General features: G+C 36.3%; 1 protein-coding gene across 1 annotated transcript in view; it reads left to right on the top strand.

Moving 5' to 3' along the window:
* Window positions 1-16,775, top strand: part of ophn1 (oligophrenin 1) — a 43,933-nt gene that overhangs the window by 2,667 nt on the left and 24,491 nt on the right. Inside the window, exons 2-13 of the mRNA XM_079608480.1 lie at window positions 6,980-7,075; window positions 7,277-7,338; window positions 8,824-8,895; window positions 9,527-9,628; window positions 9,714-9,824; window positions 12,215-12,319; window positions 13,452-13,584; window positions 14,519-14,619; window positions 14,697-14,788; window positions 15,072-15,150; window positions 15,243-15,276; window positions 16,184-16,246. Coding sequence (XP_079464606.1) covers window positions 6,980-7,075; window positions 7,277-7,338; window positions 8,824-8,895; window positions 9,527-9,628; window positions 9,714-9,824; window positions 12,215-12,319; window positions 13,452-13,584; window positions 14,519-14,619; window positions 14,697-14,788; window positions 15,072-15,150; window positions 15,243-15,276; window positions 16,184-16,246 — 1,050 coding nt within the window. The remainder of the gene's footprint in view (window positions 1-6,979; window positions 7,076-7,276; window positions 7,339-8,823; window positions 8,896-9,526; window positions 9,629-9,713; window positions 9,825-12,214; window positions 12,320-13,451; window positions 13,585-14,518; window positions 14,620-14,696; window positions 14,789-15,071; window positions 15,151-15,242; window positions 15,277-16,183; window positions 16,247-16,775) is intronic.

Here is a 16,775-nt window from a genome sequence, read left to right as displayed (position 1 = left end):
ACGCATGTTTTTATCTTTCCTGAGGGAGTATGCAAGCTTCTAATTTGACTAACCATAAGCCTCATTCTATACCTCAGAGTGCAACACTCCAAAAGCAGAATGCTGAGCCATTAAGGCAGATTTCCTTACGGAACTGTGCAGAGCACGACTGGCTGTAATTTGATGACTGCAGTCTGCTCTCCGAAGCTTCCAGTATCTCAGAAGGAGTCTTCAGTAACATTTGCTTTGGTAACTAAAGGAACCACTGGAGCCCACAATAAATATCCACTACCTGAAGTTCTGCAGCTTCTAAAGTCATATGACCTGACTCAGTGGTTTCGATATGCTTACTTCCTGCGTTTATGTAGTTTTGCACTTTTTGAGGGATATCGCGGGTGCTGTGTGGATGTGAAACTTGACACAGGGAGTGGAGCATTTTATTTTCTCCAATGATGAGGAACCTCCTTGGAGATCTATTGCTCATGTTATGACTAAACAGAGAATATCAACAAGGCAGATTTTCAGAAGGCTTCAACAAACATCCTGCTTAATACAGAATTGTTGTAGCTGCTGTGGTTTCAAAAGCATTGATGAACAAATTATCAAATAATCTTTTGCACAACACTCTTTGGCACCTCTCCATTCAAACATCTGTTTAGTTTTGCAATCTCATTCTGTCATTCTGTGTTTGACTGCACTGACCAGTTTTTCAGCCGAGTCTGGTTCTCTTCTACCAGCCAGGATGTGGTTCTTGTGGGTTTAGTAGTTTATAACCTGCAGTACAAGCTGACACTTTGTCATACACACTTAGTCGTACATTTCAAGAACACCTCTATTACATCACTTCTTGTCTAATGTTGCAAGAGTAAAATAGCTCCCTTTTGAGATCCGTGTTTGTGTTTGCCAGAGGGCTGGACAGGGCGGGTTTTGTGATCTAGTTTGGAGAGGGTGGTCCGTCATGCCAGCTCTTCATGCTTTAGACAAACACACTCTTTGTTTATTTTTCATCAGAGGGGATATAATCATTTAAGCCATCTCCTCTGTTAGCACCGCACACTTCACAGAGTGTGCAGGCCTACAGTACAGAGCACAACTAGAGAGAGATAGAGATAGAAAGAGTTAGGGAAGAATGGCTCACCTGGCTATTGATCAGTAAAAGAGAGTGGAAATCAATCAGTTTCTATTTTTCTGGAAATTAATCTGTAGAAATGCAGAAGCCCAGATTTTATTAGAATATTTACATTAAAATTATTAGAAAATATTGGTATATTATTATTATATTATAATGAATAAATACATTTTAATTTAGCGGAATTTTAAAGATGATGAATTTTCAGCATCATAACAAAAATATATTTGAATATGCTGATTTGGGGCTCAAGAAAAATGTCTTTATATTATTAATGTTACAGTTGCGCTCCTTAATATTTTTGGAATTATATATGGTTATGAATATGGAAACCGTGATACACTAACATTCGAAAGAATGGGGTGAGTAAGACATTTTTTTTATCTATACTTTTATTCAACAAGGGTGCATTCAATTGAAGAATTGATTGAAAGTGACAGTAAAATACATTTATAATGTTACGAAAGGTTTCTATTTTAAATAAATGCTGTTCATTGAATTTTCTATTTATCAAAGAATCCTGTGTTGTTTTGTTTCCACAAAAATATCAAGCAGAAAAAAATAGTTTTCAACATCGATAATAAAAATAACCATAATTGATTTGATAGTGGTATACCAATAATATTTGATAATAATCGAGTGCCAAATCAGCATATTAGAATGTTTGCTGGAGGATCATGAGACACTGAAGACTGGAGTAATGATGCTGAAAATTAAGCTTTACCATCACAGGAATTAATTACATTTTAAAATATGTATAGAAATTACTGCCTTAATTCTTCGTCCCATAGATTCAACAAGGCTCTGGAAACATTCCTCAGAGATTTTTGTTCACATTGTCATGACAGCATCACGCAGTTGCTGCAGATTTGTCGGCTGCACATCCGTGATGCGGATTTCTTGTTCCTCCACATCCCACACGAGCTCTTTTGGATTGGCCATTTGAGTATAGTGAACTCATTGTCATGTTCAAGAAACCAGTTAGATGATTTGAGCTTTGTGACATAGTGCGTTATCCTGCTGGAAGTAGCCATCAGAAGATGGGTACACTGTGGTCATAAAGGGATGGACGTGGTCAGCAACAATACTCAGAGAGCCTGTGCCATTTAAACTATGCTCAATTGGTACTAATGGACCAAGTGTGCCAAGAAAATATTCCCCACTCTCCATTACACCAGCAGCAGCCTGAACTGTTGATACAAGACAGGATGGATCCATGCTTTCATGTTGTTAATGTTAAATTCCGACCCTACCATCTGAATGTCACAGCAGAAATCAACACTCATCAGATCAGGCAAAGTTTACCAATTTTCTATTGTCCAATTTTTTGGAGCCTGTGTGAATTGTAGCCTCAGTTTCCTGTTCTTAGCTGACAGGAGTGGCACCCGGTGTGATCTTCTGCTGCTGTAGCCCGTCTGCTTCAAGGATCAACGTGTTGTGCATTCAGAGATGCTCTCCTGAATATACCTCGGTTGTAACGAGTGGTTAATTTGAGTTACAGTCGACTTTCTATCAGCTTTGAACCAGTCTGGCCATTCTCTTCTGACCTCTGGCATCAACAAGGCATTTTCGCCCACAGAACTGCTGCTCACTGGATAGTTTCTATTTTTCAGATAAACAATAAAGACCTAACACAAAAGTGTGAGTAATGTTTGGAGCCAGAAGGGCGTAAGTTTAGTTCGTGCCCTAAAACAGCATTCAAAATGGCTGACACAGCAGACATGGAACTGTCTGAGGCAGAAAAGATTTTGATGAATATTATGAAACAAACTGATGAATCCTATATTGAAGAAGTTGAGGATGAGTCAGAGTTGTTTTTGAATGCATTTCCTCACAAGAGTGATGACAGTTGAATGAATAGACGAATAGAATGAGGCATTTATATAGCACTTTCATATGTACTACTGTACATCCAAAGCACTTTACAATGATGTCGGGGTCTCTCCTCGACCACCACCAGTGTGCAGCATCCACTTGGATGATGCGACGGCAGCCACAGTACAACGGCACCAGTGTGCTCACCACACACCAGATACAGGTGGAGAGAGGAAAGAGAGTGATAGAGCCAATTCAGTGGATGGGGATTATTAGGAGGCCATGATTGGTAAGGGCCAATGGAGGGAATGTGGCCAGGACACCGGGGTTACACCCCTACTCTTTACGAGAAGTGCCATGGGATTTATTTAATGACCACAGAGAGTCAGAACCTCGGTTTTACGTCTCAACCGAAGGACAGAAGTAAGACAGTCAGACATAAGCATGCCTTGAGAGCCTTACCTTGTTAGCCTAGCCTAGCATGGCTAACGTTAATCCCATTGTTTTGGTCTGATCTGGCTAACTAGGCTAGTTAGCCTAGTGCCCTGAATCTATTAGTTCAAGGCTAGGGTAAAGTAGATTATGAGAAAGTTCAAAAGAATATTCTATGTCAGAACACTAGGCTAGTTAGCCTAGTGTTCTGACATAGAATATTCTTTTGAACTTTCTCATAATCTACTTTACCCTAGCCTTGAACTAATAGATTCAGGGCACTAGGCTAACTAGCCTAGTGTTCTGACATAGAATATTCTTTTGAACTTTCTCATAATCTACTTTACCCTAGCCTTGAACTAATAGATTCAGGGCACTCATTTAGGATATTATATTAATAAATATTAGTGTGTTAATCATTAAGGGACACAGCCACATGAGGCGAGGAAGAGAGATCACCTTGAGGGACACATGAAGACAGCACATGATGGAGGATGGAGTTCTGACTTGCATAGAAAATAAGTTTGAACATTCACCTTATCTAATCCTTACCCCAAATTATTAGTATCAGGGCATTCATGTAGGATATTAATAAATATTAATGATACAATTTAGGGACACAGCGAGAGATGAGGAGATGGAAGAGTAAGAGGGGACACATGGAGACAGCAGAAGATGGAGGAAGAGAGACGAGATGGGTCCAACTGCAGAACTGCAGAACCATACGTCATAGCAGTGTGAGGACGACAGCGCCAGCCTAACAGTCTGATGCCGGAAGTGGGCGGAGCAAGGCATTGTGCTACTTCTGTGTTTTGGAACTTTTCAAAGTTTAAAACAACGTTATTATAAATGTATATTTTTAACGATTTAATGGAAAAGATATATATTAATATCAAATATTATAAAAGATAAGAACTATGTTTTGTCCTATTAACAAAAGACAATATACTACTATTAAGAAATGTTAATAGTTTTTTAAAAGTTAAAATGATACGTTATCCACTTGTTTTGTTGTGTCTAATGATTAAAAATATACATTTAACAAATCTTAAAACAAAAACAAAATATATAAAATGAAAACAAAGCTTGAGTGTTTGATCATTTGATTAAATTGAAAAAATAGTTTAGACCATACACAACATAATTCTATGATGGACTGAAAAAAACAAAAATGATTTATTTAAATAAAATGTGTTTTTTCCTCTGAAATAGCAAAAGCATCACACACTAGCTGTGTAATTAAATACAAATACAAAATCGAACTAAATGTATTATATTATATTAAAATTATATCAAAGAAAATAAATCTTATAAAAGTTATGCAGGCACACATTTAACAATAATTGTCAAGTGACAAATAAATAAAATAAATCAAAACTCCATGCACATGGAGTTAATCCTGAGGCGCCTTTCGTCATGACACTCGTAAAGAAAAACTTCCATGTCTTCTTTGAACTAGAAACGAAACACGAAAGGCTCTTTTATTAAATTTGTCCCATCTTGACAGTTTAAAAATACTGCTCTGCTAACAAAAAGGGCGCCTCAGGATTAACTCATGTGCATATATTATATATTTATTTTATTTAGTTCGATTTTTTTATTTTTTATTTATTTATTACTATTAGGCTATTTATTTGGAGCAGGTACAGCTCAGTGTGTGATGCTTTTCCTATTTCAGAGGAAAAAACACATTTTACATAATTTTCACATATTTTATTTCTTTAGTCCATCATAGAATTATGTTGTGTATGGTCTAAACATGCTTTTCAATTAAATCAAATGTTCAAACACTCAAGCTTTGTTTTAATTTTTTTTAAGCTTTGTTAAATGTATATTTGTAATCATTTGACACAACAAAACAAATGGATAAAGTATAATTTTAACTTTGAAAAAACAATTAATATTTCTTAATAGTAGGCCTAGCTAGTATCTTGTATTTTGTTAATAGGACAAAACATAATTCGTATATTTTATAGGCTAATATTTGGTATATATATCTAAAATATATATTTTCCATTAAATCGTTTAAAATTTTTTTTTATAATAACGTTGTTTTAAACTTTGAAACGCAGAGTAGCACAATGCCTTGTCCACTTCCGGCATCAGACTGTTAGGCTGGCACTGTCGTCCTCACACTGCTATGACGTATGGTTCTGCGGTTCTGCGGTTGGTTAGTATTGGAGGGAGACAGATCATGCAATTGATGAGGGACACATGGAGACAGAAGAAGATTGAGGGAGTGAGACAGTAGACATTGAGCCTGTTCAGGAGGGAGGGGTTGAAAGGAAGAGGATGCCAACACACCACAAAGAGGAAGAAAAAGACAGAGAGATGTTGAAAATTGGAAAAGCATTACAATGCTCTGACAGTGGACAGTGAGTAGAACTAAACAAACTAGTGAACAGAAAAGCAAATAAGCACTCTCGCACACTCTCGCCTTGGGCACCAAATAACCTAGAGCCGGCCCTGTGACACACACACACACACACACACACAAAATATATAGGATATATAGTTTATTGATATGATCATTTATAGATAATATCAATACTGTTTTTTAGCTACAGCATGTCTGATTCTGAAAGAGGGACCCAAGATCTGGAGAGTTACTGAGTACCCACTAATGCTTTCTTTTCATAGGCCCATGATCAAAATACTTCTAAACCCTTGGTTTGGTTGGGAGAACGTCCCAGCATTTACAGTAATGTAAAAGGCTTTGGATGAATGCATCTGACAGTGGCCTGTCTTGCTGTGCGTGTGTGTTCTGGCACTGAACCTGTGTAGAGAGTTTGAGACATAATTCCATCCTCACTGCGTCCCACAACATCTGATTTCATTTAGCAATAAAGCTGCTTTTCTTATTTCTCAGAGTAATCATTGGCTTCATATGCTAAGTGGCCAGCAACCAATCAACGTGTTGAAAGGTTGTTTGTGTTTGAATTTCCTGGCCGTGGTTGTCTTTTTGTCTTCAGTAAAACCGTGAGAGTTGATATAGAGAGTGTTTTATTGGGGCTGGTTTGAAGCCAGAGACAGTATAAGGTGTAGGAAAATAACAACTTAAACGTGAACATCCCTCCTTTCAATTAAAATAGCCAATTGCCTTGTTTATAGAAGCATCTCTCAATTTTTCACTCAAGAACATGCATGCACATTAGCTGGAGAACATGATTTACAAAAGCGACATTTAAGATACAATTGTCGCCAACTGCCTGTTACTTGCATAGAAAATAGCTGCCCATTGGAGCCGATAGCCTTGTGTCCAGTACTCCGACATATACGGTGGTTGCGCTTCGGGCGACCCAAATTCAAGTCCTGGCTCGCAGACCTTTCTCTATCCCGCCCCCCTCTCTCTCCCAATTCGTTTACTTTTACTATCCTTTACTATCCTATCTCAAGGCAAAAAACGCCACAAATAAATCTTTAACAAAAATTCCCTGGGATGTGGACAGACCGAGTGGACTAGCTGTAAAGCTTTTAGCATGTGGGACCCATATGTTGAATCAGGAAATGCTTTCCTATTGATGTTCTTCATAAGTAACAATTTATTCTGGCCAAATAAAAAAACCAACAAAGACTGATGTGGAATGTTTACTGTTTTCTTTATGGTTTTGATGTTGTTTCCAGATTACTCGCTAGCAGTGCAGAAGTTCTCTCAGACACTTCAGTCGTTCCAGTTTGATTTCATTGGTGACACTCTGACTGATGATGAGATGAACATCGGTGAGTTGACCGCTGGCCTTAACCTGTTTGGAGTTGTGCTCATTAGCGTGTCCATTTCATTAATGTGATATGTCATCTTTATTCAAATGTTCTGATGAAATTGAAGGTGGAAGGAGTGTGTTGTGGCAGTTTTGTATATTTGTGCATGTATTTGTTTTTGACTTGGTGCTGTTTACATGACCACATGTTTTACCTTTACAGCTGAGTCATTTCGTGAGTTTGCTGGTTTGCTGCAGGATGTGGAAGAGGGCCGAATGATGCTGGTTGGTGGAGTGCACTTCTTCACATACCCTTGTAAAACACTATCAATCATAATCTAAACTCAAATGCAAAATACCAAAGATCTTCACATGTCAATCATTAACAATCTGCAAGATTAGCCTCCCTGTGCTCAAAGGGCCAGTTAAACTTGTTATTGTTATTGTTGAGATTTTTGTGTCATTAGGTTTAAACCTGAAAATTCAACCACAGAATTCTTTGAGGTTGTTTATGAATCTGATCTGTTTTAACTGCGGCGTGTATAACAGGAACTCCAGAATCAGACAAAATGTTTTACTTCTTCTTCCCTAAAAGGTGCAGAGTTGAGTGAAGTGCATGACAGGACTGAAATAAATATTTGCAGATGCATGCAATTTTAATTATTGCTGCAAGTTCCACATCCTATATGAGGGGAAAGTCTAAAAATTTTTTTTTTTCATATATAGTATTGGCCAGAATTAATTAACCTATAGAGATGATAAATATATATTGATATATTGAACAAACTGATTTAAATAAATTATTTATTGTGAATGTTGAAAGCAGTCATGCTGCTTAATATTTTAGTGGAAACCATTATATTTTTTTTCCCAGCATTCTTTGATAAATAGAAAGTAAGAAAAAATAAAAAACCTTAAAGATACTCTTGAAATAGAGATCTTTTTTTTTTTTACATTATAAATGTCTTTCCTGTCTCTTTTGATTTATTTAATGCATCCTCGCTGAAAAAAGTTTATAATAGCAATTTCTTAATAAAACTCCATTCACTCCAAACTTTTGAATGGTAATATAGAAAGTAATATTTCTTACATCCAAACTAACATATGATGAGTAGTGTCACATTGTTTGTGTAACAAGTGGAGTTTCACATAGAGACCGAGACCGTCTCGTATATGATGCTGTGTGACATAATGGCAGATTGTCAGAAATATGGGAAAAGCAGCTAAATAACTCATTTGCCATAAAGACAAAAATATAAATATTAAATATAACACACACACACACACACACACACACATTATTTAAATATATTAAATATAAATCTGGTACATTTTCTAAATTTAGCTGTCATTGGCCAGTGTGACAGAACGCTCATTTTGGACATTGCTCTTCGCTTCCTACTCGGGGCACCGTTTTTGTGTCAAATGTCACAAGCCATTTTTGGTCTAGGGGAAATTAAGGGTGCAACTTAAAAAAAAGAAGAATAAAACACGGTATGTACTGGGAAGCAATCACACAAACAAGTTTAAATATGGTGAAGTATCAGTATTTGTTATAAGGAATAATGGGGAAAAAATAACCCATGATACGTATTTACATAAATTTACAATTGTGGGATACTAGACGTTCATCGGTTCCATTGTTACAGCATTGTTGACCTTTGACCCCCATTTATTGATTTAGACTAGAGACAAGACTTTCTATTATAGATGCAGTAAGAGGCTTTAGGATGAAAACAGAGTTTTACTCACCTGACTTTTCTCTTGCAGGTCCAGAATGCTTGTGACTTGCTTATCAAACCTTTGGAGAAGTTTAGGAAAGAGCAGATTGGAGTGACAAAAGTGAGTTTTTATTATACACATTTACACATTAAGAACACACCACATGACCACATGTGTGTGAGCATGCTCATAATTTCCACCTCTACTTCCTTTCTCAGAGCAAAGGGTACAGCACACCACAGCTCACAAATATATACACATATTATATATAAAGACATTGTTTGTATGGGCTTTCATATGTGTGTCACACACACACACACACACACACACACACACACACACACACACACACACACACACACACACACACACAATTTGTCAGTAACTGGAGGATCCATGGAAAAACTATTTGTTTTAGAGAGACTGAGAAAGAGTCACGGAGACATATGGAAAGTTTCAAAATTCCAAAGACTTTTCACTGGATTAGACTTTTTTTTTCCATGAGCATGCCTCAGTTAACATTACTGAAGTATCAGTTTCCTTTCAGCTGAGTTTATTGTGGCTACTCATACATTATTAGTTGAAATTATAGGTTGTAAGGAACCAGTTACAAGTCTGCAAAAAGTTTTATAAGGACAATTTCTGTTTTGTTCTTATTAAGAATGGTTTTTAGTAAACTCAAGCACTTCCACTCCAGTCTTCCAGGTATCATATTCCCAGTTTCAGGTTTGTTTGCATGCGTGTGTTTCAGGAAAGACGAAAGAAGTTTGAGAAGGAGAGTGAGAAGTATTACTCTCAGTTGGACAAACATGTCAACCTGTCCTCAAAGAAAAAAGAGACACAGCTACAGGAGGTATATTTGTAAATACAGTAAATAATAAAAAATAAAAATAACACAATAATATAATCTTTTTTTGTGTGCTTATATGTGTTTATAGGCGGATGAACAGTTGGATAAGGAGCGTCAGACATTTTACGAGTCGTCTATTGAATATGTGTACAAGATTCAGCAGGTTCAGGACAGGAAGAAGTTTGATGTTGTGGAGCCTGTGCGTGTGAACTTCCTTTTCCTCAAGCACATATACACACTTCTATTTTTTATTATTATTTTAATATCTGTTTTGTAGTAACATATATTTGATTGTGTTTACAAGAAAGCATCTATAGGAGCATAAATGAAGACTTTAAAGGTGCAGTAAGTAATTTATTGTTGAACACTGTTGATATTTGAAATCATCCCAAACAAATACACCCCTCTCGTCATTGCTCCGCCCCCAAAATGAACACGCAAGAATTAAATGCAAGAGTGGATGTAGCAGAATCAAAGCTAAATAAAGTAAAATAAAATGTACATACATACAAGTATATACAAGCAAGACTTTGTTGTTAGTCGCCAGCAACACACACTCAAAACCAATGTACACACCTATGGAGCAGAAAGAACGCAACCTCTGTGTCCGTTTTCAGGTTTTCCCGCTCTCTAACGTCTCTCCAGCGCTGGAAAGCTTATCTAACATTAACGCGGGTTCTAAAGCTCTTGCCTGATCATAACCCTTCTTTTTCTAGTGATATTCCTCTGACCTTTTCTATTTTGTAATGTCACTCAGCTATCTCTCGTTCTACAGTCTTTCTTAAGGCGAGACACTACAGGTGAATATGGTACAATTTTAAAATAATAGATATCACCATGAAACTTCCTCAGTTGATTACTTACACAAGTTCATAAAAAAAATGTATTACAAGTTTTTTAAATTTGTATGTTTAATTATGCAAATTTGGCTTTTTCTCATTAAATATGCACAATTTTGCATATATTTTCGGTAGATAGATCTGAACATATGATAAAGCCAGGTGCAAAATTCTTTTTTCATTTTGATTACACACAAGATGAAAAATGTTCAGAGGGATTTCAGGATATATGCTTTCATGACCTAGGAAATCAAAATATACTGTCCATAGCCTTAAAAAATCGCCATATTTTTTTTTATTAAAATCTCACATAAATCAGGCCAGGAATGATTTATTAACAAATCCCTCTGAACATATCTTCAGAATACTGCTAAGTGTATAACCGGAAAGTTTGGTGCACATAGGTGTTACATAGGCTGAGATGTTTCTACTGGAGAATGACAAAAAACTCATTTTGAGAAAAAGGCATTTAAAGATTTGTAATTCAAAAAATTCAATACTTTTTTAGTGGAAACAACTATTTACTGACACAATATATTATCAAATCATTAGCAACAGCAATACAAACCACCTAAATCACATCAAAACTTATAAACACAGCATTTATGGCCTTCAACTGAACAGAAAAACAGCCAAAAACACACATCTAAATGTCAGAGCGCGTCACATGATGCAATGAGCCATCAGCCAATGAGATTTCGCTTTTAGAGTTAAATGCCCATATACTTTCACGATTGGTTGCTGATTAAAAGGAAATGACCATATTTTGATCCGACAGCATTGTAAAGGAGAGAGCGCTTTCCAACGATGTGTGAGATTAAAGGTAGGGTAGGTAGGATTTATATAAAAACTTTTTACCAAATTTGATTAAACTTTCTATATATATCAATGCATAATTAAAATGTAAGTACTCTGATAAAAAGAGTATAAAAATCGAGTGACTCTAGACCGTTTAATCTTCATTAAACACAGCTCATTATTTCCATTCGGGACGAATCACAGGATTGGCTTGCGCGACTGTCACTCGACGTCGCCATGACTACCGCCGTTATTACTGGCTCTGCCCACGTGCGCGCAGTCGCGCACCCGTTTTTAGGTGGGAGTGAATGGAATTAATGAGCTGTGTTTAATGAAGATTAAACGGTCTAGAGTCACTCGATTTTTATACTCTTTTTATCAGAGTACTTACATTTTAATTATGCATTGGTATATAAAGACAGTTTAAACAAATTTGAATAAAAGTTTTTTTTAGACAATTCTGACCTACCCTACCTTTAAAGGAAGCAGAGAGAGATCGCGGAGCAGCGCGTTGATTAAGAACGCCAACTTTTGTTGAATTTCGGAGAAATCTACAGACGCAAATAAACAAAGTGTAGTAAAATAAAGACCTAAATGTGTATTTTGGACTTTTTTCACCACAAGTCTGAAAGAAGACATGTTATTGAAGACAAATATCCCAAAATCTCAAAATTGACCAGTGAAAAAAAACCTGATGTTTTTGCCTGCCGTGTCTCGCCTTAAAATCTATCTCTTGCTCACCCTCTCTCCTCCCCCATCATGAGTGCATACGCCCCCTACTGCTGATTGGCTACAAGTGCATTGTTGTGCTCGGTCCGATCCACGTTCAACAGCATTTCTCAGAAATCGCTTACTGCACTTTTAAGACACAGCAATTATATTCATATTGATACAATTAATTAATTGACTAAAGCATGTTGTGTTTATAGCGTTGTGTCCGTGTGATTGGCAGGTTTTAGCGTTTTTGCAGAGCATCCTAACTCTGAATAATCTCACTGTGGAGATGACACAGGACTTCCTTCCATATAAACAGGAGCTTCAGCTCAGTCTACAGAATGTGAGAGCTTTACCGATCAATAATGACTATAACCTTTCATCCTGATATGGTTTGTTCTTGACTGTGTATTTTAAATGATTTTTGAGTGGTCGTTTAGCAGAGGCTTTTATCCAAAGTGTCTTTCACTAAATGGATTACAGTTTATTGCATTCACAATGTTGTTGTGTTGTTGTGAACATACAGGCTTAATAAATGATGAAGAAAATGAACAGGATTACGCTAATAATTATTAATATGGTTTATACATTAATGTTGATTACCGGTAATTTAAATTAGTATTATTACTATTATTGTAATATTTTAAATGTAAATGTATAAATAATATTTTAAAAATTTGGGTCCGTAAGATTTTTAAACAAATGTTCATAAGCCTCTAATGTTAACCCAGTGCAGCATTTATTTAATCAAAAATATTGCTACCATTTAAAATAACTTTTTTCTAATTGAATAGATTTTCAAATGTAATTTATCCAGTCTTTAGTGTCACATGATCCTTCAGAAATCATTGTAATATGCTGATTTGGTGCTCAAGAAGCATTTCTTATTATTGTCTGTGGAAAACAGATGTGCTGCTTAATGTTTTTGTGAAACCGTGATGCGTTTGGTGAGTAGAAAGATCAAAAGAATTCAAAGTAGTGGTATGCGCACATCTAGAAAACTTCAGGCAGGTGCCCGATCAAATCAAGCACTTCAGAGTAAACTAAAATCGGCACACTGCCACTGCTGATTCCAAAGGATTAATTTATTGAACAACGTTTCGACCCGAAGGTCGGCACGAAGACCTTCGGGTTGAAACGTTGTTCAATAAATGAATCCTTTGGAATTAGCAGTGGCAGTGTGCCGATTTTAGTTTACACTAGAAAGATCAAAAGAACAGCATTTATTTGAAATACATAATATCTTTTGTAACATTATAAATGTCTTTACTGTCACCTTTGATCAATTTAATACATCCTTGCTTATAAAAGTACTACATATGAACTCCAAACTTTTGAACAGTAGTGTAATTAATATGAATTATAATTAAGATTTTGGAGCAAATTAAAACTTTTGGAGCAGTTTTAATGGCTCCTGGTAATATGTATGTAATATGTACTGTATGTGTTTTTTTGATCGGCTCCTGGTGTTGTAGACCCGTAACCACTTTGAGAGCACCAGAGAGGAGATGGAAGAGCTAATGAAGAGGATGAAGGGTTCGGCAAAGCTCTGTTTGAGACACGGCCAGCAGGCGACTATGGAGGGATACCTCTATGTGCAGGAGAAATGTGAGTTCTGCAGCACGGCATGTGAGAGATGTTGAACACTCTCAGTGTTCATAAATGTGCAGGAAACAGAAAAAACACTTGAGCTTTGTAGTTAAGTGGACCAGAGGTATGAAGCTCATATAAGTATTTACATGAATTTGCTACACATCAACAAAGGCTTGTTGGTCTTGTGCATGCAGTTACATTGCATCCCTTCTGTGTTTCTTCTTTGGTATCCTTTCACAAATATGCAAATTGTATGCAATTTGATCACACCATAACTTCAAAACATGCTAAGTTTCCATTATAAAGGAATTACTGTAATAGCTTTATAATTATTTTTTTTAAACATGGGACAATTTAATATTTTTGTCTGTGGTAATCACCAGCCTGACACATGCAGTCCATTGACCTTCAGTTAAAATATTACTTTATTGTGAAGAAAGAGCAGCTAGTAATTGTAAAGATCCACACACAGCACAAACCTTAATGAGTTATGATAATTAATAAAATCATTCATAACACCGCTTTCTCTTTGGTCAAACGCAGCATTCTGCACTCAGATATTGTTGTATATTGTTATAATGACGCTAAACTGTATAATTCATTGTTGTTGGCTTTCTTGTAGCTGCGCTAGAGTCATGTCTCTATGGTAGAACTCTGCGATCTCCGTCTTCTTACATAATAAAATAATATAAACTCAAATCAATCATTTTATGACCATTTATTTGGCAAGTGATAAGTGGGATAATATACAGTCAGACAGTCTTTAGAAAAAGGGTCATACAAGATCCCTCCATTTCACGTCTGGGTCAGTCCCTGGTCAGGATTTAATTTAGCAATATTGATTGTACATTATCCCTTACAATACTGTGTATACTACCGGATCGTATCCAATCAATAATTAAAACGATACAAATGCTATTTGTCTTTCTGTCTCTGTTTCTGTCTCAAGGGGCTCTTGGCGTAACCTGGATAAAGTATTACTGTAAATACTTCAAGGACAACAAGTTATTCATTATGGTGCCAATGGAACAAAAGCCAGGAACCAAACAGGTGCAAAATGATTACAGATAGGATTATTACTTTGTGCCAGCCCTTTTCTCTTACGTTTGTCTCTTTGTTTTTCTCAGACCACAGCTCAGCTCACACTGAAGACCTGCATACGCCGTAAAACGGACTCCACTGATAAACGCTTCTGCTTTGACATTGAGACAATTGAAAGGTGAGGGTCCTGCCTCTATTATTTACTCATTCTCAGGGCTTTTTTCACTTATAACAAAGGTTTTAGTTGGACCAGAGGAGGGTCAGTAAACTGGAAAGCTCCTATTTTTTTAGCACTTACATAAACTCTTCTGTAAAAACATTTTTACTTCTTGAACTGTGAAGTTGCGCTCTGCAATGTGCAGGCATTTGTTTGATACTGGAGAACATTCACACAAACAATAAGAGGCTTTATTTACTCCATTGCAGTTTGTCTTAAGTATTTTTGTGTCGTGTTACCATAGGTGCAGCCCTGTCCTGCTCCAGGCAATTTCTGAGCTCAACAGGAAGCAGTGGATAGAGGCCATGGATGGCAAGGAACCAGTGGGTTTAACATTATCTCTCCTCACTCCTCATTAAGAGCCCTCGCTACTGTTTATAATCATGTTTCTGATCCTTCGTGGTTTCTGTTCCAGATATATCATTCTCCCATTCAAAAGCAGGCAGAGAGTAAGTATAACTTCACTTCAGCAGGGCTATAGTATATAAGTACAGATGCTTGTTTTAATCAGAAAACCACTGACATTTATTTGCTGCTTAATTATAATAATTATACCGCCCTAGTCCTCCACATGTCAGAAAACCTGAATGTGCTAAATGTCTCACAGGAATAGCATTTCTGATTTGAGCATTTCTAAAAAGGGTTGACTGCTCCCTTGGAAGAAAGGTCACATAGATACAATACTGTTCAAAAGTTTAGGGTCAGTAAGATTTTTAATTAGTAATTAGTACTTTTATTCAGAAAGGATGCAGTAAATTGATCAAAAGTGACAGTAAAGAAATGTACAATGTTACAAAAGTGTTCTCACCAAACTTTTGGACAGTAGTGTAGGTGTGTGATATCTCAAGAATATTTCAGTGATGTCTGTCAGCTACTATATGTGGTATTCAAAGATGATTAAAATCGAAATCTTTGCTTTTCAACATTTATTTTATGTACTGTGATGAAATCAGATGATAATACCGTAAAACTTTGATATGAAAACTTATGTTGTTTTATTTAAATATTTATCTACATGGGACTTCAAAGAGTATTATAGTACATCATGGTAATATAGTATCCACAATACATGGTAATACATTGGTACTGTTTTAATGTATCCCTACTTTTTGGTCAGTTTTTGATCAAGTATAAAATACATAACAAATTCTAAAAAGAGAAAAGTTGCAGAACATGAGAAATTCTAAAAATAGATGGAGAAAATGCTTCTTAATAGATTCTGATACTTGCATACCTGTGCAATACCATGTATAATTGCACCATAAATATTGTCCTGTAGCCTACCGAGAAATGCAAACAGGGATGATGAACCGTGATTATTATATGTAATATTACTTTTTGTTTTGTTTTTCTCAGTGGAGCTGAATGACCTCGGCTTCAAGTTCGTCAGAAAATGCGTCAACTTTGTGGAAACAAAAGGTGCCTTCACATTAGAATGACAAGAACATCAGTCGCTTATTTTAGTTTCTAGAATGATCTCATATTCTTGTAACATGTTTGTCACCTGTTCTCAAATGACTGACTTTGTTCCTGTTTTTGCACTTCATTGCTACCATATGCTTAAATTAATCAGAGATGGAAAGACAAGCACAATGTCACTATTATTTATTGGATTCATGTCTCAAATGCAGCCAGCAGAGGGCAGCAGCACACCATTTGTGTTCACATCTGCGTATCCAGCAATTTGAGCCAACTGTAAATAGAAAACATACGCACTGAAACATGCAGGTTTTACCAATAATATATCATACAAAGTGAAAGAAAAAGTGCGCAGATATAAATTGATAGCAGACATGTCACTTTTCTCCGACATTGCAAGTCATTTGAAACCTGGCTGTGGCTTTTCCATGCTAGAGGCTGTTACAGTACGACGGTAAAATCGTGAAGAGGTAGTTCATGCTCATTAATAAGCATTAATACACTGTAATGTTGACTGCGGGAGCACCAA

Source organism: Phoxinus phoxinus, assembly GCF_949152265.1.
Source record: "Phoxinus phoxinus genome assembly, chromosome: 3".
In the NCBI taxonomy this organism is placed as follows: domain Eukaryota; kingdom Metazoa; phylum Chordata; class Actinopteri; order Cypriniformes; family Leuciscidae; genus Phoxinus; species Phoxinus phoxinus.
The sequence above is the reverse complement of the archived record's forward strand: the minus strand, read 5'-3'. Positions and strand labels throughout refer to the sequence as shown.